Raw genomic sequence first — 23,316 nt, forward strand, 5'->3', positions numbered from 1 at the left:
ATCCTCATTACCCTTCATTAGCTCCTTCTATTATACCTCAGATCCCAGTCACCAGTCCTAACTGGGAAGATTTTCACCCTTTTCTTCTCACCATCATTCTTCCAATGATGAACAAGACAAACCTACAGAATCACAAAGTAAATATCCAGTTCCTTCCACTAGCAAGGACCAGCACATGGAATCTGATCTAACTAAACAAGACATACCTTTAGAAGTTATTAATTATTCTAAGTTTATTCAAAGAATACTTAAATAATTAGCCATGGAAGCAGTTTATAACAGATATAAACTTCAGTCAGCTCCTGGATTTGAAAAAACACAGCTCCCACACACTTTGGTTATCCTTGAGGCAGTTATGAATAAAGCCAAGCATTCAAAGTCATCATCCCAATATTCTCTTGGAAAAGACCAAAGAGCGTTAGACTTAGTGGACCGTAAGGTTTTTGGGTAGCTATATTAATATCTAGAATATCATCCCATCAACTTTAAATTTTACATTACCAGCACTCTCAGCTATATCAAGCTTTAGATTCAGTGGCTTTACAGTCTTTTGACTCCTTACTTCCTTGTGTAAATAAAATAGAGGAATTTACTTTCAACCTTATCTGCAGGATGATTCATTGTGGCTGATTCATCGCATCCATTTCATCACTGAATTGGCCATGATGAACGGTCTGACCTCAATGAATCGCTCTCCTGCATTCCCGCACATACCTGACATCGTGTGTGTTTGGGGGGGGGTTATGCCCCTCCACAAGACGGAGCACCCCCCACATGCCCCCCAGGCAGGAGTGCCCCCCATGTGAGCAACATCTTTGACCCCCCTGCTTGCGCCGACCTCATTTCCCCTCTGACGTCATGTCCTGGTCCCACAACTAGGAACTTACATAAGAAGGGAGCTAAAGCTGGTTGAGCAGGAAGCTGGAAGATGCACTGCTGATACTTAGAAGAGGTATACGGAAGGGGACAGAAAGAAGGAGAGGCACTGGTGGGATGTGGGAGGTGGGAGTGGAGAAGAGAATAGGCACTGAGGCAATTCAGGGTGATTTCATCGCAGCTGTTTCATTGTGGCCGTATTGAAATGTCCCAATATGAAACAGCTGTGATGAATCATCCCATTTCGATCTGCAGGATCTATGATGTCTTTGACACTTCCTCTAGAATAACAGCAGCCTCTATTGCTGCTAGAAAAATAGCTTGGCTTTGAGCCTCTGGACTCGGAGACAATCTCCAACATTGTTTAGCAGATGCTTCTCATAAAGGGGATAACTTATTTGGAGACAAAGTACAAGATACTGTTATAAAGGTTAAAGATCATTCAACAGCAATTAAAAAAATCTCTCCACCTCAACATCTCAAATTACTCCTTATCAATGCAGATACTGTTCTACTTTTTCTAAGAATCAAATTTATCCTCATTATTATACCCAACTGAATTATAAGCAAAGATATCAACCATACTCATGACAACCTCCTTCACAAGTACCAACCTAGAGAGCGGAAAACTCAACCTGCTACCTCTCTTTCTACTGCAAAAAAACAATCCCAGCTTTCCAGTAGGAGGAAGAATATGCTTCCACTCCAAAATTGGCATCGCATCACAACTCACAAGTGAGTATTATACATAGTAGTCTATGGTTACAAACTCAATTTTCTTCACCTCCCTCTTGTTACCCTACTAAGACCCAGGATTCCTCCACCCTCACAAGTATCCAACCTCAAATAAAATTTTCTCTCTCTTGTACTCAACCTAGCCATCAAACCTGTTCCCCATCAAGAACACAACCAAGGATTTTATTCTCATTACTTTCTAATCCCCCAAAAATGGAGATCTAAGACCTATACTCGACCTCAGAGATTTTTTCATGTGCACACGTAATCCACGTCGCACTTTTTCAATGATATGACCCCTGAAGAAGCCAATACATATGGCGAAACGGGTCCCGTAGGGCGTTTAGCCATTCGTTAACTACGAACCAGCTTTTATAAGATAAGTGCAATTTCTAAGTAAAAATTTTTGATACATATTTTTCATATACGTTTTAAATATTTATTACACGTTGCACTTTACAAGAGCTGTACAGTTGGTTGCAATAATATGCACAAAAAGAATATACAATATATATACCGGCTCAATGAATGATACCAATCACCTGTCAAAGTGGTTTTAGAACACAGCTGTGTTTAACCATCACAGGTCTCTGAGAGCGGTATTGTGATATCAGCAAGAACTCCGCTTTATGCTAGTCTTCAGTTTTGATTGTTGTGCTACATTACAGACACCCAAGTGTCAGTAGCTGCGATTCTGTTAACGGGCTGGCATGGTTAACGGCTGGCAGTGTGATTGACATGCGGTTGGCACTATTTTGCTAGGTGCTGGCTGATTTAGGCACTGGTTACAGAATTCAGGCCTTAGTGATCTTGGTACGGGAACTGGTTGAGTGGAAGGCAAGAAAGGGTAGTGATAAATGTAATGCACTCTGAGGAAAGGGACATTACCAGCAATGTACTGCAAGATTTGGTTATTGGTCTGGTGCTTTTAAAAATTTTTGTAAGCGATATTGCTCAAGGGTTGTCTGGTAAGGTTTGCCTCTTTATGGATGATTCCAAAATCTGCAATAGGGTAGAAACCCCTGATAATTTAGATAACATGAGGAAGGACTTAAAGAGCATGAAGAATGGTCAAGAATTTGGAGCTAAGATTTAATGGTAAAAAATGCAGGGACATGTATTTGGGTTGCAAAAACAGTTTAGTGGTGAAGAATATTTGTGCCTGAAAGAGGAGTGAGACTTGGATGTGATCATAATAATGATCTTAAGGTGGTCAAACAGGAAGAGAAAGCAGCGGCAAAAGATAGAAGGATGCTTGGGTGCATAACGAGAAAAATAGCCAGTAAGAAAAAGGAGGTGTTGATGCTTCTGTATAAGACTCTAGTGAGATATGTGACCTGGTCTGATCACTGCTGGAAACTGGATACAGGGCTAGATAGACCATTGGTCTGATCCAATATATATAATTATGTTCTTATGACCTTAGTTAGTGTACTGTGTTCAATTCTGGAGGCTACTAAAATGATCAGAGATAATCATTGCAAAGTGTAGAGGTCTTGGTGTGTATACGTTGGATGAAAGGTGGGAGAGATGTTTAAATACCTAAGTGGAATAGATGTGCAGGAAGCAAGTCTCTGTTGATAGAAAGCTCTGGAAAGAGAGAGAATAGGATGAAGGTGAAAAAGGACAGATTTAGAAGTAACCTGAGGAAATACTGCTTTACTGAAAGGATGGTAAATTTGTGGAGGACGTGTAGACAAGAATTGTAAATGAATTCAAGAATTCTAGGGGAGAGGACAGGATAGAAGATCTCATGGATGGACAGACTGGATAGGCCATATGATATGTACCTACCTTCATCTTTCTATGTTTCTACATTACCAGCTAGATCAGGGGTGTCAAACTCAAATACACAGTGGGCCAAAATTAAAAACTTGGACAAAGTCACGGGCCAACCTTGATATTTATTGAAAAAAGAAGGGGGAAGGGACACAAAACAAGTGCCATGGTCGTAACTATGTTTAAGGACAAGGTTCGGCAAAAGAAACTAAAAGAGTTTATATTGGAGCATTTGTGTATTTCTGCTGTTGAGTTTGTACTCTGTTGGGTTGTGACTTCTTCACCGTCAATAAAAATATGTTTAAAAACAAAACAAAACATATAAGTGGACAAAGAAGCATCGCGGGCACATAATAAACTAAAACCCAACAATATATATATATAGTGAAAAATAAATAATAACAAAATCTTGCATGCGGAAAGGTTTAAAAATGCATAAATAAAAAGTCTCTGCTGCAGAGTGTGAAAAAAGTGTAGCTATCCTGCACTAACAAACGTCGCAGTGTGGCAATAGACTATAGAAAACATAAAAACTATCAGCTAATAGTTTATGGGAACTTAAGATAATTTAAAATAACTATGTGCACGTTAAAAATAAAAAGGAAGAATGAAATAAAGTCATGGTGGCTCTTACCTAGTACAGACAATAGGTAGCGCTCTGAGCTGAGCAAACCGAAAGTAAAACCGGCTTGAAAAATGCCGGCAATTTAAAAAGGGGGGGGGGGTCACATGACAAGTGCCGTAGTCACAACCGTAACCAAAAGCAAAAAGTGGCACGAAAAAAAACTGCCAAAAGATCTGAATAAAAAGGTTGGACGCTAAAAAAAATCGATGGTCACATGATGAATTAAAACCTGATTAAAAATAATAAATAAAAGTGGAAGGTCTAAAAACAACTGACTCAAATCGTGAAGATAGTATAGCTGTCCTACATTGACATACCCGGCGGGCCAGCTCTATTATTTTCTTGTGGGCCAAATATAATTAACACTGCGGGCCAGATTTGGCCCGCGGGCCTGAGTTTGACACCCCTCAGCTAGATCTTGATTTTAGCTCATGTGTTGGTGCCTGCATTCATAGTCCTCTTCCAAAAATGCTAAGAACGTTCATATTTCCCAGCAGGAATCAGCAGTTCCTATGCCATATGTGTCCGATATGATGGAGTAGAAGTGGAGGAGACCTACTGTGATGCGCTAACTCGTCCAGAACCTACCCATGAGTTCTGTACAGGGAGAGAGTGTCTTCCCAGGTATGTAAGAGCTGGGCAGCACTCAAACGCTGACCTTTCAAGGGAGAGGATCAGAGCATGCAAAAGCAGAGAGAAATTTACCCCCTCTTCTATTAAACTGCGCTAGCCGTTTTTAGCGTGTAGAATCCCGCTAAATGGCCCGCGCTGCTCCAGACACTCATAGAGCTCCTATGAGCGTCGGGAGCAGCGTGGCTCTCTGCACTAAAAACTGCTAATGCAGTTTAATAGAAGAGGGGGTTAGGGATCAAAATTCAGTGTAGGAGGGCTACCAGGTTACCAGCATGTAACTGGATAGTGCTGCTGAGCATCCATTTCTGACCACTGCAGCACTATCCGATTAGAACTGGGGTAAAGCATAGGTGGAACTGGTAGTTATCTGGGCACCAATGATATTCAGTGCCCGTGCCAAAAAACTATCCAGGCAAATAGGACTATATAAATAGCAATTCTAACTTGCCAGATGCCAAATTTGAATTATTCCTCTGAGTGTGGCAAACGTATAGCACGTGGCTTTAACTGCGAACTGTGGTGATTTTTTTCAATATCAGAGGATAAAGTGTTCACTTAAGATAAGTGCTTGTTTCCTATTATTTTTTGAAAATCCATTCTTAAAAAGTTTTGGTAATTGTATTACATACAACGGAATTTTTCTTAGACTGAGGATGTATTTCTCTGTGGCAACTAAGTACTTGCCATAGAAAGTTTCCCGGGTGTGTCCCTGGGAAACACTGAGGTCTTTTCTCCGTTTTAATTTGAAAACGTGCCATATACAATCTCTGATGTTGACTTGTATATGAATATTTTTTGTGTGGTTATATTTATTTAAGATATTCAGCTTGTATATAGTTATTTTTATCTAGCTAAAGGCATCAGCCTCATGCACTCTTGGGTACTGAATAGCTTCTGCAAACTGCTGAGGAAGATCATTGTTAAAATAAAAAGGTTTTCTATAAAATGCCTTCCTATGTGCTCCTGTCATTGTCTTTATTTCTGGTTAACCGCTATTTCTTTTCTCCTTGAAGGTGGGAGAGTAGTCGGTGGAGTGAGTGTTCTCGGACATGCGGGGAGGGCTACCAGTACCGTACTGTGCGCTGTTGGAAGATGCTGGCGCCAGGGTTTGATAGCTCTGTCTATGATGAACTCTGTGAGGGGTCAAAGCTGGCAAAGCCTATGGCCAGAAAAGTGTGCACCAAGAAGGCTTGTGGACCTCAGTGGGAGCTGTCTGAGTGGTCAGAGGTGAGTCCTTTTGTCCTGCCAGTGTTTAAGACACATGCAGAATAACCTTGTGTATTTCTGCTCTTAGACCAGAGTGCATAACTGGTTGTCTTTTAAGGCTCATCGACTCTACAGGACTTTAATCTTTTCCCAGGCAGTCTGATGAGGACATGCCAGCACAGTTTCAACAAAGGAAGATCTTATTTGACAAACTTGCTGCACTTCTTTGATGGAGTAAACAAGCAGATAGACAAGGGTGACCCAGTCGACATTGTATATCTGGACTTTCAGAAGGCGTTCGACAAGGTTCCGCATGAACGACTACTTCGGAAAATTGCGAGCCATGGAATCAAGGGAGAAATACTCATGTGGATTAAAAACTGGCTGGAGCATAGCAAACAGAGAGTGAGGGTAAATGGGCAATACTCGGACTGGGGTGCCACAGGGCTTGGTGCTTGGACCTGTACTCTTCAACATCTTTATAAACGATCTGGACATAGGTACGACGAGCAAGGTGATTAAATTTGCGGATGACACAAAGTTATTCAGAGTAGTGAAGACGCAGAGGGATTGCGAAGATCTACAACATGACATAATCAGGCTCGAGGAATGGGCATCGACATGGCAGATGAGGTTCAACGTGGATAAGTGTAAAGTGATGCATGTTGGTATCAAAAATCTCAAACACGAGTACAGGATGTCTGGGGCGGTACTTGGAGAGACCTCCCAAGAAAGGGACTTGGGAGTTCTGATCGACAAGTCCATGAAGCCATCTACACAATGTGTGGTGGCGGCGAAAAGGGCGAACAGAATGCTAGGAATAATAAAGAAGGGGACCACGAACAGATCGGAGAAGGTTATTATGCTGCTGTACTGGGCCATGGTGCGCCCTCACCTGGAGTACTGCGTACAGCACTGGTCACCGTACATGAAGAAAGACTAAGATGGTTAAGGGGTTGGAGGAGCTGCCATACAGCTAAAGATTAGAGAAACTGGGCTTCTTCTTCCTTGAACAGCTATTCGTGCAACTGTATTTATGTATTCGCAGACCTGCACATTTAAAAATCAGCCTTCTTTGCTTTCGCTTTTGAAAATGGCAACCAAGTGTCCAGAGAATGAATTGCAAGCAACAGCTCCAAAAAGAAAGAAACATGCATGCAGGAACCTAACCTTGTTTTTCCTACTGCATCCGTTATTACTTTCCGCGGTTTTGAGGAACCATATATATATAGCTGGAACCTAAAATCCATTTTCCCATGGGTGCAATGTTTTGTTATTCACAAATTTGGGGTCTGTAAAGATTTTTGGGAACCCTATTACTGCGAATAGTGAGAATACACTGTACCCTTTTATCAAATATCTCCCAAAGTCTAACCTAATTATGGTAAGTTCCAAAATTTTGACATCTAACAAAAATTGTTCAGATTTGTAGAACATATATGGAAACATAATTGAAAAGTACCACCAAGAGACAAACCTTGTTGCTTTATATTTTAAAATTTTTCCCTGCAATCTTTTGTGGTTTTAGCCAAGTCAGGCAAATTCCAATTTTTTATTTTATTTTTTCTTACCTCATGAACAAACTAGATCAATTAAGAAAAAGTAATCTTATTACATGATCATGATTCTGGGAAAATGCAAATGTCAAAATCAGAATATTCCCAAAATCTTGTTAAATCCAGCTGAGGAATTTGCTAGATGCCCCTGGGTGAAAATTCTCTAAATCTAACCATGCAATATTAGTGAAAATTGTGCCCCAAGGGTTCAATTCTATAAATGGCACCGAATGTTAAGTTCCACAATGATAGGAAGAGCTGACATCGAAGGATCAAAAAGCGATGTGGCTATGGACACTTGGCCGCCACAAGCCAATTACCCCTGTGATAACTTTTCTGATACCTCCTGCATAAAAGTCAGAAGGATCACAAGGCTCCACTTTTACGATCTGTATTCATACTGAAAATCCAGGTCAAGCGAGCTTTTACCCTTCTGCTCCACGGGAGGTTTCCTCTCTGTGTACAGCCCCAGCCAAACTCCCCACCTGCCACTGTCTCTGGAGTGGATTGCACCCTTTAGGCGCCAGATGTTTGGAGCCAGAAGAACTCCCCTGCCTCACTGGGTAAGTGAAAAACAATAAGAGTATTTCACCGAGGTCCCCCCTGGGGAGGGATCCTCCCATTTATCCTACACCTCTCATCAAGTGTCCTAAAGTGAGCTCAGGGAGATCAGAAATCTCCCATGGAGTAAAAGGGCAAGAGCTTGCTTAATCTTGATTTCCAGTATGAATTCAGACCATGAAAGCGGGGCCTCGTGAGCCTTTTGACTTTTTGGGTTTTAAGCAGGAGGTGTCAGAAAAGTTACCACAGGGATAACTTGTGGCGGCCAAGCGTTCATAGCAATGTCACTTTTTGATCCTTTGATGTCAGCTCTTCCTATCATTGTGAAGCAGAATTCAATGAGCGTTGGATTGTTCACCCACTAATACTTTGACTCTCTTAAGGCAGCCAAATGCTTTGTCATCTAATTAGAGACACACATGAATGGATGAATGAGATTTCCGCTGTCCCTACCTCCTAAGGCCCCCTTTTAGCAAGCTGCGTTAGGGTTTTTATCGCGGACCACTGTGGCGAAAGCTCCAATGCTCCAATTCTGTGAGGGTTGGAGCTTTTACCGCAGCGGCCTGCAATAAAAACCCTAACGCAGCTTGCTAAAAGGGGGCCTAAATGTTAAGTACCAAAAATCTGAGCACTAAGCTAATATTCTGTAATGACAAATTTGCATGCAAAAATCCATTACGGAATACTAACAGAAGTTGGCAATGACGTGTCTGAAGGTATCTTCCCTTAATTAGTTCACATTCTGGTCAGTGTAACACAATAACAATTTTCAGTAAGGTTGCAGGCAAAATCATGCTAGTGCCTATGGGAGTTCAGTTTCCCCGACCTTGATAAAGATAAAGCGAAACACGTTGATAGAGGGGAGAATTTTGCTGAAATGCTGAAAAGCTAAATTATTTATAAACTATTTAAACTATATAAATTATGAAATAAAGAAAACTAAATTAAAATATAAGTAAGCTTTTGCCACGTTGGGAAGAATGAGGAATTGAACCCCAGCGAGTTATGATACTCGGGGTATGGTCTGAAATCCCATAGGCACTAGCATGATTTTGCCTGCAACGTTACTGAGAATTGTGTCTGAAGGTAGACAGAAACACTTATGCCTGCTCTATGACAGGTGTAAATGTTCGCGCCTATATACAGTAACACGTGTGTACAACTGACGGAATTCTTATGGTCGGCTAATGCCCCTTCCTCATGAACTCCTCCTTTGCAGTTTCTCACTAGACAGTGGTTTCTCACTAGACAGTGGTTCCCAACCCTGTCCTGGAGAGAGATTTGCATATAATGGAAGTGACAAGTATGCAAATCTATCTCATGCATATTCATTAGGGATATCCTGAAAAACCACCAGGTCCTCCAAGAAAGGGTTGGGAACCACTGCTCTAGAGCACTTAGTGCCAAAATGCACTTATGCGTGGGCCTCCCACTTCACCCCTGTTTTGATGTGTAGCTGCTGCTGCATGGAAGTTGCATGCTGAATTGATGCCTAACGGTTGGCACACTAAATAGAACGAGAGTTTGTGTGCTTATAAAAGAGCTGCTTTTATCGAGAAAAGCCCGTAAGTGAGCAGAAAACATGATACTGATCATGAAAGTTTCTGTCAAGGAGAGTGAAGGACATGAGAAGAGCATGGCAGCACCCCAACAGATTCACAGAGGAGATTTGTTTACAGCCCCAGCCATTTCTCCTAAACAGACGCCCTTCACCCACTATGATATTTCCCCTTTGCCAACCTTGATGTAATTTCTTACGTAATTCCTATTTCTTATGTAACATTTCACTTCTTGCATTCTGTAATTCGCTGATTCTTGCATTCTGTAATTCGCTGATTGTCCAGCCTTCTTTTAATATGAACAGCCTAGAAGTCTTTCGACTATGGCGGTATAGAAAAAAATAGAAAAACAAATAGAAAAATAAATAAAGTTAGTATTAAAAACCTAGAAGCCACCTTCCAGAACTTTTTCCAAGATTGAAATGTTACCTTTTTATTTGAGAGTATGCAAAAAAAAAATCTACTTTTTGAATCCACTGAAAAATGATGTGCTTTACAGTTTATCCCTGCTTTGTCATTACCATCTTCCCCTCCCTGTAATTCCCCTGGCCCTCCTCTCCCTCTCATTCTCATTGGCTCCCTTTCCTTCTTTCTGATTTCCTTTCCCTCTCTACCTTATGCTATGCTGTGCCCATTTTCAGTGTTTGGCACGCTGTGGTACCCGGGGAGTGATGAGGAGAGAGGTGCGCTGCTCTGTTGACTCCTTTCTGTGTGATGTGTCCAAGAAGCCCCTTGAAGAGAAGGAATGCACTGGGCCTCCTTGTGACCGGCGCTGGACAGCCTCTGAATGGGGACCGGTGAGCACATAAAAACTAACTTCTCACTTCAAGTTATCTTTGTCCATTTCTGGCCAAGCTGGTGTTCAAACCCAGGACTGAATTCACAAAATTGCTTTGTTTCCATCTAATTCTTATCATCCATAGTGATTGGTTGCTAGTAAAGACGATCATAACATCATATTCTGTGATTGGTTAGGACTGTGGTAGTCATCAAAGCTCTCTTTTTCATGTTTTCCCAAGTGCTCAGGCCCTTGTGGTGAGGGTAGGATGAGCCGCCATGTTGCATGCCGCAACATGGAAGGGCAGGTGATCTCAGACACACAGTGTGATCTCGCCACTAAACCACTGGCCATCTACCCCTGCGGAGACAAGAACTGCCCTGCTCACTGGGTTGAACAGGAATGGGATCAGGTAAGACTGGCATGGAATCTTAAAAAATCTTAAAGGGCTTTTGGGGGAAACTATTGAGAAACGTGAGAAAGGAAATATGTAAGGATGTGAGCCTAGCAAAAGTCAGTAGACGCATTAATAGGAAATAATGACATACAAAGGTGAAGCCTGGGAAACAAGAAGGTGAGTTGGAGAGTCAAATTATATTGGAGAGTACCTATTGTTATGATGATATTGATCATTCATATGCTATAATCATAATTTTTTTCAATAAACTTTTATTAGGGTTTTTCAATATACAAACAGTGAAACAAGCAGCCTACCCCACTAAGATATAATTTTAAAAAAAGTTTACACTATAAAACAAAAATACAATTGTTTTTTGTTTAGCATAGGGCTGCTACTCAATACCCATCTGTAAAAGATAAAATATTACATTACATTAATGTCTTCTATCCCGCCAATACCTTTCAGTTCACAATGTCAACATTCTGCAATTCTCTATCCCCCTTAACCCCCCTCCTTCCCTCTCCAATTGCTACTGCAGATCAATATACAGAAAACACAAATGTCAACTTGTACAAAACATTGCCCATTCAGGCAGAAAAACCTCCGCCCATTCTCCCTCCCTAAACAGCAATTAGCCACTTATTTTCTGTAAAATTAACCAGTCTCTTTGATGTTTCACATATTGGCCTTTTCGCTTAGCACACAAATACACAATAAACAGTACACAGCACACCATTGCAATCAAATTTTTGATATTGTTCAAAACAAACAGCAAAGTCAAATCCCCCACCCCTTACCCCTGCCCCTCACATCCAATGGAACCCAACTAAACCAGGCATGAAAGGAACACGGCACAAGAACAAACAATACCATAAAAACAGAAAACAAAGAGGCAAAGAGGGAGGGGGGATTAAAAAAAAAAAAAAAGTGAGTAGGAAGCCCTCTATTGAGCTGAATCAGAACAGAAGCAGTATCTCCTCCCCCCAGAATGGATCAAGTGCCTTAAACGAGATGTCCATTCAACTGTAGATGGCACCACCATATCTCTCCAATGTGCTGCAATTAAGCATTTTGCTGCAGACAGCCCCAAGCGAAGTAAGCGACTCTGCCACTTCAAAGGCCACTTCATTTGATCATCCCAATAAACAACTTTGAGGAGTTAAAGGTACTGGGCTAGTAAGACATCTCGACGGATACTTTTTGTGACACTTGGGTCCAAAAGAATTGAATACGAAAACATGACCACCAAATGTGTACGTGTGATGTCATTGCGTTGCTCTCCTGACCGATGGCGATTTTGAGGGAGGCTTTTCAAAACCTGGATAAACCCGGGTTTTGAAAAGCCGTCCGGACCCCCGGACATGTCCTCAAAAGGAGGTAACCCTAGGTTTTAGGGAATGAGAGAAAGATGGTAATCCAGTGCAGACTGTACCAGTTAGCACCATTCCTAGTCAAACAAACCTGCTTTCCCTCGTTACCCTTCCCCTGTCTCTAGTGTAACGCTAGCTGCGGGCGAGGGGAGAAGTCCCGAAAGGTGCTGTGTGTGGGCCTAGAGAACGGAGGGTACCGGGAATATCCCGAAGCACGCTGTGACCTCTCCCGCAAACCAGAAGAGCAAGCTGCCTGCTTCAGGAGGCCATGCTCTGCTTGGTTCACCACATCCTGGTCTCAGGTATGTTAACCAGATAGGGGGTAATTCTACAACTAGATGTTTCCATTAGGTTCCTTGAGAACACGTGATGGGACTCTGTTCTTTGACGGCCTCCTGCCATCCAGAGTCCCTTATAGAATACTAGAGCTAACCTAGTATCAGTGCCTCTAACATTTATGCACATGTAGGAACATCATCCATAGGCCAGTTTGGCACCAAAATGACAGTTACATACTAAAACAGTGGAGAAACAGGACTTATGCACTTAGACGCTATTCTGTAGCTTGTTCACATGGGAGGGTCTGTATTGAATATTGTCAGTTAGGCACCTAATTCTGCCTTTAGGTGCATCCATCTCATACTCCTGCCATAGAGCAAGAACATAAAAATAGCCTTACTGGGTCAAACCAATGGTCCATCAAGCCCAGTAGCCTGTTCTCACGATGGCCAGTCCAGGACACTACCCAAGGTGTAGCAATATTCCATGCTACCGATCCAGGGCAAGCAGTGGCTTTCCCCATGTCTTTCTCAATAACAGACTATGGAATTTTCCTCCAGGAACTTGTCCAAACCTTTCTTAAAACCAGCTACGCTATCCGCTCTTACCACAACCTCTGGCAACACGTTCCACAGCTTAACTATTCTCTGTGAAAAAAATTTCCTCCTTTTGGTTTTCAAAGTATTTCCTTGTAACTTCATCCAGTGTCCCCTAGTCTTTGTAATTTTTGACGGAGTGAAAAATCAATCCACTTGTACCCATTCTACTCCACTCAGGATTTTGTAGACTTCAATCATATCTCCCCTCAGCTGTTTCTTTTCCAAGCTGAATACTCCTAACCGTTTTAGTCTTTCCTCATCCAAGAGGAGGTCCATCCCCTGTAATCTTGGTCGCTCTTCTTTGAACCTTTTCTAGCGCCACTAAATCTTTCTTGAGATAAAGAGACCAGAATTGAACGCTATACTCCAAATGAGGTTGCACTATGGAGCGATACAGGGGCATTATGACATTCTTAGTCTTGTTAACTATCCCTTTTTTAATAATTCCCAGCATCCTGTTTGCTTTTTTGGCCATCACCGCACATTGGGCGGAAGGTTTCATCGTATTGTCTACAATGACAACCAGATCCTTTTCTTGGGCGCTAACCCCCATGGTGGACCCTAGCATCCGATAACTGTGATTCAGGTTATTCTTCCCTATGTGCATCACTTTGCATTTGTCCACATTAAATTTCATCTGCCACTTGGCTACGCCTAGATTTAAGAGCCCTAACTGCTGACTCGTTCTAGTGTTCTATAAAATTAGGTGTGCAAATTTAGTGTTACAGAACGCTAGCTTAGTGTCTCAATTTTGGGCACCAACCTTTTAGCACTCTTTATAGAACCTTGCCCTATGCCACTTACACATGGCATTACAGAATAGCGCTTAAATATCCTGTGACTCTTTCGCAGGTATATATACACTTATATACGGAACTGCTAGTATTCTACATATTTATGTATGTAAGGGGCACAAAAAGGCAGGGGCCTAGTTTATAAAATTGTACTTTTTATGTATTATTTTGGCAACATCTTAACATACTGTCCTGCCAATAGAGGCCAACTGTGGGTGTCAGCACTGAATATTGCTGACACCCGCGTAATCTGGGGCTCTTCCCCAGTGCCGTCCCTAGCGCCACCTCAACCTACCCACCTTTTACTTGGGTGATTTGAGGGGATATCCGGCTGCATTCTCCAGTTAAGTGCCGCTGAATATCCCTTTTGGAGCTCAGCTGGTACTCTGAAAGATGAGATTATAAGGAACCAGTTTATTATAATTTCTTTTGTCTAGACGCCAGGCTTTAGGTCTGAATTTTGGGAAGAAAGGGAATTAGAAGTAAAAGCTGAAGCCTGGACTTGCGTCCCTTTTCTCTTAATCTTGACAGTGCAGTAAGACCTGTGGAATTGGCCAACAGGTACGAGATGTGAAGTGTTACCAAGGAGAGCAGCTGGGACAGGGGTGTGACCTTGTGTCCAAACCTGATGTCAGGCAGATGTGCCAGGTGCAGTCGTGCCCCACAGATGCTCCAGGTAAGGAAACATTTTACTTGTTGACCCTGTCACATGGGATGGTTTAACCAAGTCTGTAAGGGTTGGTTGCTGTAATTCAATATGTTGCTTATATTTGGTCAGTCCACTCAAAGATTATTCAAACTATTGTTTAAATTTATATCATGCTTTATGAAGCAGCTTATAATACTTTTAAAAGACACAAGGGGAATCTCAGAATGCCACTTGTCTGCTTGTTGATTCCTGCAGTACAATGTGGCAGCACTCGTCACTGGCTCACCCAAATGTGCCCTCTATTCTAATCTCTTTTTTATATTCTTCACACTGTTTCTAATTCTAATTTTTCATACTGTTTCTGTGCTCTTTAATAAATAAATAAATATGCTAATATCTTTAAAGTCATTTCCAAAATCTCAGTTCATTGAATTTTCATCTCTTCCAAATGTTTTCTTAGTCATTTCATTCATTTCAATAATTTATCACTCTTTCTGATTCATTTTCAAGTAATATATTGAACATTTCTTATCCCCTAGATAACTTAGTTTTGTTAGTGCAATGTCACTGTTACACTACGCCCCACCAACGCATTTCGTATCTTCCTCAGGACGGGGGAAGTGCCTTAACTACAACAAAGCAAACACAGCAACATAACAGTTATTGGGAGGGGAATGTCAATGAATAATTATCGGTATTATATCATTCCCTTCAAGTACTCACCAACTACATTTCATTCATTTGCTTTCTCACGCTGCTTACATTATGTCATCTAAATATGGCCGCGGCATTCAGGCAAACTATATAGAGCAAAACATGTGACAACATGTGGATCATCTCATGTAATATATGTCATCCAATGTCCCTGTCCTAAATTGTATGTGGGGCGGACCATTCGCCCTGTAAAAGTGAGATTAACAGAGCATAAGTCATGGGTCCATACCCAGAATGAGACTACCCCTCTAGTACGCCATTGGAAGCTATTTAAACATTCAATGAAAGATCTGAAATGGCGGGTGTTAGACATGGTGGAGGTAGGGTGGGAAGGAGGTAACCTCATGCGGACACTAAATTTAAAAGAGCTCCGTTGGATGCATGAATTACAAACTATACAGCCTTTAGGATTGAATGAAACCAGTGATTGGTTAACTTTAGCTGAATAAATATAGGTGGATATGGTAGGTTTAGTCTGTGGATTGTGGTGATTGATAAAGTTCTTTGAAGAACTTGCCTGTTGTGCGGATTGTGATGATTGATAAAGTTCTTTGAAGAACTGGCCTGGTATGTGGATTGTGATGATTGGAAAAGTTCTTTGAAGAACTGGCCTGGTATGTGGATTGTGATGATTGGATAAGTTCTTTGAAGACTCTGTCTGAAGAGTAGTGTATGATTGGGTATCCTGTGGATGATGTAATCAGGGGGGTATATATCATGCAGTAACTGAATGCCGCGGCCATATTTAGATGACATATTGTAAGCAGCATGAGAAAGCGATGAAGGGTGCAAGGCAAGAAGAGAAGCACAGAGGAGGAGGGGTGCCGTGCCCGGGGCAGACCGTACTCCCCACACCCCCTTACCATGCCACTGATCCTTGAGTCTGGGTTCCTGTAAGACTGGTTTATACTAACATAGTATTTCTGTATTAGGCTGGATGGACTGTAATATGACTTGAAAATAGTACAGACAGGGACAGCCTTCTAACCATCAGCACTATTGTAAATGAGTAAAAAAACTTGTGTTTTACAGATGAAAGCTGTGAAGACAAAGTGACATCTAATTGCCCCCTGGTGCTGAAGGTGAAGCTTTGCTCCCACTGGTACTACAGAAAGGTCTGTTGCAAGGCTTGTAGGGCACCATTGCCGTGACAACTGCCTCATCTGTGGGGTAGGGTACCTCTCCACAATTAAAGACTGGAAAAGAAGCATGATTTCTTTATTGTTCACGACAGAATATAATAACTTAGATTAAGGACTGGCCTTTTGTTGCTTCTTTTTTTATGTGTTTTAGTTTATTCTCTTGAAGTTCCTCTGTCTCTTGTCACACCTTGCTGCCCCTGGGTGTTTCTTAACTGGATACTCTGTGCCTTGAGAACTGTTGGAATGGATACTCAGGCCAGAGATTTTTGCTTCTTGGTGCCCCCTACTGATCACTCATCAAACTGCAGCAGCCTTATCTCAACAATTTACTATGCTGAATGTGTGTTGAGGCTTGATCAAGGTTCGTAATTGAAGAAAATTGCAGTTTCAAACATGGGGGTACCTATGACAATGACAGCCGTACTTGGCTTCAGCTATAGTGAAAAAGAGGAAAAGCAAACATGTGGTTTTGTTATACTATTTGGATTTAGTAATAAAAAGGAATGAACTTTGTGTGTTCTCTGCACATATACATGGTGTATGTGGGCTCATTACCTAAGTGAAAGTAAATAAAGAAAAAATATATAATACTTGGTAACAATGGAGACGATGGTGGATGAAGACTAAGTACCCTTCTAGTAGTCCCACTAACTGCCAGTTTCAGATTTATTTCTTTTCCACTCATCAAATATATGTCTGAACAGCGTGTCTAAAATAGTATAAGGCGGAGATAGGAGAAAAACACCATCACCATAAGACGAGGGGAGAAGAAGTTATAGTTTGCAATAAAGAAATTGGGGGAGGGGGGGACACATGAGGATAACTGTATAGTCTAGTCACATTCCAGCCAAGACCCACTAGTAAGAATAGCCTTACTGAGTCAGACCAATGGTCCAGTAGCCCAGTCTCACAGTGGCCAACCAGGTCACTAATACCTGGCCAAAACCCAAGTAGTAGCAATATTCCATGCTACTGATTCAGGGCAAGCAGTGGCTTCCTCCATGTCTTTCTCAATAACAGACTATGGACTTTTGCTCCAGGAAATTGTCCAAACCTTTCTTAATATCAGCTACGCTATCCGCTCTTACCACAACCTCCGGCAACACGTTCCATAGCTTAACTATTCTCTGAGTGGTTGACTCACTGGGTTGACTAACTGCATTTAACTTGTAAATCCTTTGGGTTCACTGACTCACTAACTAACTGAGTTACTATATGGACTGCATGGGTTGACTGACTGAAGTGCTGACTTACTGATGCTCTCTCTCTAACTGACCGGTTGACTGGTTTAACTGACTGGTTGACTGACTGATATGAGTAACCTACCCTATTCACTGTGTTGACTGCTTGATTCAGTTGACTCACTGAGTTGATGGATTGATTGCCTGGTTGACTTATTATGTGACTATGTGGGTGACTGGTTTGACAATATGGTTGATTGGATTGACTGGTTAGTTTGGTTGACTGACTGACTGGATTGACTTGCTGGGTTGACTTGTTGACTCAAGTAACTCATTGGGTTGATTTGGTTGACTTGTTTAACTGAAAAAGAGGGGCATTTTTGTTATGTCTAAATCTGAGTTTATTGGCAAAATACTGATTATCACAGTTATTATGGCTTTGAATAAATATAAATTTATAATAGTGATGTGCTCAGACCTTAAACCCATTAAATAGTGAAGTCACTACTTAGAGTTCAACAAGGGGGACCATCATCGCACTCACTAGTCCCCGACCCCTCCCTCCGTAAATATATTCAGATACTTGGTGGTACTTATCTGAATGGAGAGGTGTCTGTTGTTAGATTTAGTCCTGTTAAATCTCGGTAGTGACTGTGTTCAAACTAATAAAGTGCCTCTTAAAATCCTGAGGTGTTTCTTATATATATATCTGCTTCATTTCCCGTCCCCCCGACTCGAGTTTCGTCTTCTTCGTCGGGGAGGGACACTAGAAATGTAATCAAAAGTTAAATTTTTTACTTTTTACTAATTTATTAAAAATCTTTACCTCTATTCAATTGTATATATGCAAAATAGTCCAAGCATAATTTGTCAAAAAGTTAATTCACATTCAAACTAATATAAAATATATCAAAATACCTGATACTGGCTCATTGAGACCAGACTCGTTCAAAATCTGCTGGCCATCTGACTAACTCTGTTGTGGCAATGCGTATTTAAGAAATCCTGAAACCGGAAGAGGCGGTGCCTTAAAGGCCCCGGATGTTAACAACGCCAGGGACATACATTCTATAGGGCCAACCACTCGATATCAGCATTTAAGCCTTTTGGGTGCAGGGTCTGCCAGTTATAAATAAAACGCTGTTCTTTTTGAACCAGCGTTTTAGATATATCACCTTCAGTGCTATGTATCTGTGTTAACACTGTGTATCTAAGATCTTCCGGATCATGTGATTTGTCCAACCAATGGGATACCAGGGGGGCGGATACTCTGTTTCTTCTTATATTACTCATGTGTTCTATGATTCGTGTTTTAATCATACGAATCGTTTGCCCTATATATAGTTTGTTACAAGGACATTGAATACAATAGATGACCTTTTTAGATTCGCAGTCTGTCCCTGAGAGTAATTTAAAAATGCGTCCGCCCGACCCTGGTATCACAATATGGTCGGAAACTAATACTAACCGACAGTTAACAGAATCACAGAGTAACATTGTATATTTCCCCATTATTTCAGTATTGAATAAGGTACCACAGGGAAATAATGGCTACTTTGAGCAGAACGTCAAAATCAGGTCTATCTGAGGAACGAATATCCTCCCTTTTGGGAAGTGCCCGATTGTTTGAAGAAGGCACAGTTGATCATAGCACTACATGGGATGATATCCAATATATACAAAAATCTCTCATCAGGTCCCAATTACATTCAGCGGCATTAGTAGAATACTGTCATTATATGAGAGTACCTAGAGGTTTAAGGTTATACAAGGAACCTAGGTTCCATGACAATACGGAATACATCAGGAATTGGAACGAAACATTAACGCGCTGTTCTATTGACCTCATGCTGCTAACTATAGACGCATTAGTGCCAGTTATTGAACAACAACAGAAAGACCTAGGGACCAAATTAGAAATGATTCAACAACAAACATCTGATGAAGAATTTACATCTAGCTATCAAGAACATTTAGCTAAAATGGATAAATACCAAAAAGAGCAACGTCAATTGAAAATAAAGAAATTTCGGAGGGATGAAGGAGATTTTACTAAAGGTTACGTATACCCATGGATGAACTATAACGTTAAAACAAGGAGACAAAGAACTAATAACAATAAAAATAAAAAAATTAAGTTTAATTTATCTACTAGTAATTCTTCATCCTCGGAAGAAAACGTTGCACTTCCGCAACAACGCAAAGAGCTATATCAGCAAAAAAATCCGAATGATTTATCAGATTCTTTTTTAAGAATACAATCTCAAGAAGCAATACCAGTTACAGGGAACAGGATAGAAACACGCAGTACGAACAAACACAAGAAATAAAAGTTACTGACCACACAGGGATATTTAATTTATCTTCGAGAAGATTGGATAAAAAGGAGGAACAGGTCCTACAACGAGGTCTATCTTTTGTCCCAAGTACCAAATATGACAGTTTCGACGTTCGAGCACACCTTCAAAGATTTTTTCGCACAATTAAATTGAAACAATATTTTCAGGATAAACAAATTAATGAATCCCCCTTACCAAAGGGGTTGAAACTTAAGTCTACCTGGATGCCGCCCGGACAATCGGATCCGTTAATAACATCGTTTGAAAAATTAGTATTACGTGACGTCAGTTGTTTAGAACTTCAAGATAATTTTACTAACCATTCAAATCTCACCCACCAACAGAGGAAAATTATACGTGACCTTCAAGCAGATCATTCAATAGTTATCTCAAGGGCCGACAAAGGAGGGGGAATCGTTATCCAAGATTACAAAGATTATAGGGAAGAGGCCATGCGCCAATTACTAGATATGACATACTACACTAGATTACAACAAGATCCTACCATGCAGATTAAATTGAAAATAGATGGAATGATCAACACCGCCAGGGACTTACAAATAATTACATCTAAAGAAAGTAGATTCCTCACTAGCGACTTTCCCAGGATACCAAAAATTAACTTTATTCCCAAAATACACAAATCTGACACGAAACCACCGGGACGTCCTATAGTAGTGGGCACTGGCTCAGTTTTAGAACCAGTGTCACAATACTTGGATAGTCAATTGAAACATTTGGTTCCTTTAGCTGACTCATATATTAAAGACTCTTCACATTTCCTACAGGTTATATATCAACATTTACCCAATGATTTGAAGGAAGATTCAATTTTAGTAACTGCCGATGTGGTGTCGTTATACACTAACGTCCCCCAGTTGGAAGCAGCGAAATTAGTCAAAACACAATTATTGAAACTTAAATTAACAGAACTAAAAACTTCTTTGCTGTATGATCTAGCAGAATTAGTTATTTATAATAACTATTTCAAATTTGAAGATGAAATTTTCCTCCAAACAAAAGGAGTAGCAATGGGGGCCACTGTGGCCCCCACACTTGCATGTCTTTATATGAGTCAGTTCGAGGAATCTCATGTATACACTTCCAAATATTTCCAGCATGTGTCATGCTGGAAACGATTTATTGACGATGTATTTTTTGTGTGGAGTGGTGGAGAGACAGATTTAAACAAATTCCTAGAAGAACTCAATCTAAAGGATAGTAATATAAAGTTTACCTATACTTCAAACAAAAATCAAGTTACGTTCCTAGATATAAGAATTGTTAAACAGAATTTATGTATCTCCACCACTCTACACAAAAAACCGTCTGACAGAAATACTCTATTACAGTTTCAAAGTTATCACCCACGACCACTTAAAAACAGTATTCCCATTGGACAATTTCTCCGTTTACGGAGAATTTGTTCTGAGGAGGGTGATTTTGACAGAGAAGCACATGAGATGTACAACAAGTTTGTTAGTAGGGGGTATCCTGCTAAAGTCGTTAAGAGGGCGTGGAAAAAGGCAAAAAACTGTCACCGCTCATGGTTAATACAAGATAAGCAACACAAACAAGAAGACCACAATATAGTATGTGTTATGCCTCACAGTAACAAAAATAATGCCATCAAACATATTATATTAAAGTATTGGCCAATACTGCAGTATCATACGTCACTACAAAATTATCCTAAATTTGCGTTCTCCAGAGCAAAAAACTTCGGTGAACAGTTAAAACACAATTTGTACCATCAGGACATCGGTAATAAATTACCTCATAAGCCTTGCGGTAAGTGCCGGGTCTGTCGGTTAGTATTAGTTTCCGACCATATTGTGATACCAGGGTCGGGCGGACGCATTTTTAAATTACTCTCAGGGACAGACTGCGAATCTAAAAAGGTCATCTATTGTATTCAATGTCCTTGTAACAAACTATATATAGGGCAAACGATTCGTATGATTAAAACACGAATCATAGAACACATGAGTAATATAAGAAGAAACAGAGTATCCGCCCCCCTGGTATCCCATTGGTTGGACAAATCACATGATCCGGAAGATCTTAGATACACAGTGTTAACACAGATACATAGCACTGAAGGTGATATATCTAAAACGCTGGTTCAAAAAGAACAGCGTTTTATTTATAACTGGCAGACCCTGCACCCAAAAGGCTTAAATGCTGATATCGAGTGGTTGGCCCTATAGAATGTATGTCCCTGGCGTTGTTAACATCCGGGGCCTTTAAGGCACCGCCTCTTCCGGTTTCAGGATTTCTTAAATACGCATTGCCACAACAGAGTTAGTCAGATGGCCAGCAGATTTTGAACGAGTCTGGTCTCAATGAGCCAGTATCAGGTATTTTGATATATTTTATATTAGTTTGAATGTGAATTAACTTTTTGACAAATTATGCTTGGACTATTTTGCATATATACAATTGAATAGAGGTAAAGATTTTTAATAAATTAGTAAAAAGTAAAAAATTTAACTTTTGATTACATTTCTAGTGTCCCTCCCCGACGAAGAAGACGAAACTCGAGTCGGGGGGACGGGAAATGAAGCAGATATATATATAAGAAACACCTCAGGATTTTAAGAGGCACTTTATTAGTTTGAACACAGTCACTACCGAGATTTAACAGGACTAAATCTAACAACAGACACCTCTCCATTCAGATAAGTACCACCAAGTATCTGAATATATTTACGGAGGGAGGGGTCGGGGACTAGTGAGTGCGATGATGGTCCCCCTTGTTGAACTCTAAGTAGTGACTTCACTATTTAATGGGTTTAAGGTCTGAGCACATCACTATTATAAATTTATATTTATTCAAAGCCATAATAACTGTGATAATCAGTATTTTGCCAATTAACAGAATCACAGAGTAACATTGTATATTTCCCCATTATTTCAGTATTAAATCTGAGTTTAGACATTTTGTGGAACAAAATACCATTTTCAAAAATGGATGGGTTGTGCTTAGTACATCTATCTTTTTGAAATATTTTTTTTTAGAAAAAGACATCCCAAACAAAAATGCAGAGAATGAGCCATTGGGATGTAGGAGCAGCCAGCATTCTTAATAGCTTGGCCACACAGACATCCAGCAGAGCACTGAGTCACTCTAGGGGACACTGCAGTTAACTTCACAAAAAGTCCTAGGTACACATTTCACCATAGCCCCCTTATATTGTATGGTAAGCCCTCTAAAACCCACTGTACTTAACAGTACACCATACCAGTAGCCCTTTTGCCTGCAGGTGTCACCTATACAGTGAGATTAGGATGGGGGTTGGAAGGCTCACAAATTCCACTGTAAGTTTAGTGGTTAGAATGGAATATGGGTCTGAGTCCCCATCTCTATGGTTCACCACACTGCCCATCAGGCTATTCAAGGAACCTGCTTGCTGCTCAAATAGAACTGGTCATAGCATCTGAAGTTGTCATACAGGCTGATATGTACCGTTTCATTCACATCTTTGGGGGTAGGAATGGGGTGGTCAGTGACCACTGGGAAAGTATGGCAGGGTCATGC

At 40.7% G+C, this 23,316-nt stretch overlaps 1 protein-coding gene across 6 annotated transcripts in view; it reads left to right on the forward strand.

Moving 5' to 3' along the window:
- Window positions 1–16,753, forward strand: part of LOC117346711 (ADAMTS-like protein 2) — a 114,205-nt gene extending 97,452 nt beyond the window's left edge. For 4 of the 6 annotated variants that reach the window (XM_033916729.1, XM_033916732.1, XM_033916728.1 and 1 more), the window contains exons 12-18: window positions 4,513–4,639; window positions 5,662–5,875; window positions 10,172–10,327; window positions 10,550–10,720; window positions 12,204–12,380; window positions 14,282–14,426; window positions 16,146–16,753. In XM_033916729.1, the coding sequence (XP_033772620.1) occupies window positions 4,513–4,639; window positions 5,662–5,875; window positions 10,172–10,327; window positions 10,550–10,720; window positions 12,204–12,380; window positions 14,282–14,426; window positions 16,146–16,264 (1,109 nt within the window). In that variant the 3' untranslated portion in view covers window positions 16,265–16,753. The remainder of the gene's footprint in view (window positions 1–4,512; window positions 4,640–5,661; window positions 5,876–10,171; window positions 10,328–10,549; window positions 10,721–12,203; window positions 12,381–14,281; window positions 14,427–16,145) is intronic. The other 2 variants (XM_033916731.1, XM_033916733.1) reach the window with 2 other exon arrangements.
- The last annotated feature ends 6,563 nt before the right edge of the window (window positions 16,754–23,316 follow it).

This window comes from Geotrypetes seraphini, chromosome 12, assembly GCF_902459505.1.
Source record: "Geotrypetes seraphini chromosome 12, aGeoSer1.1, whole genome shotgun sequence".
Taxonomy (NCBI): Eukaryota; Metazoa; Chordata; class Amphibia; order Gymnophiona; family Dermophiidae; genus Geotrypetes; species Geotrypetes seraphini.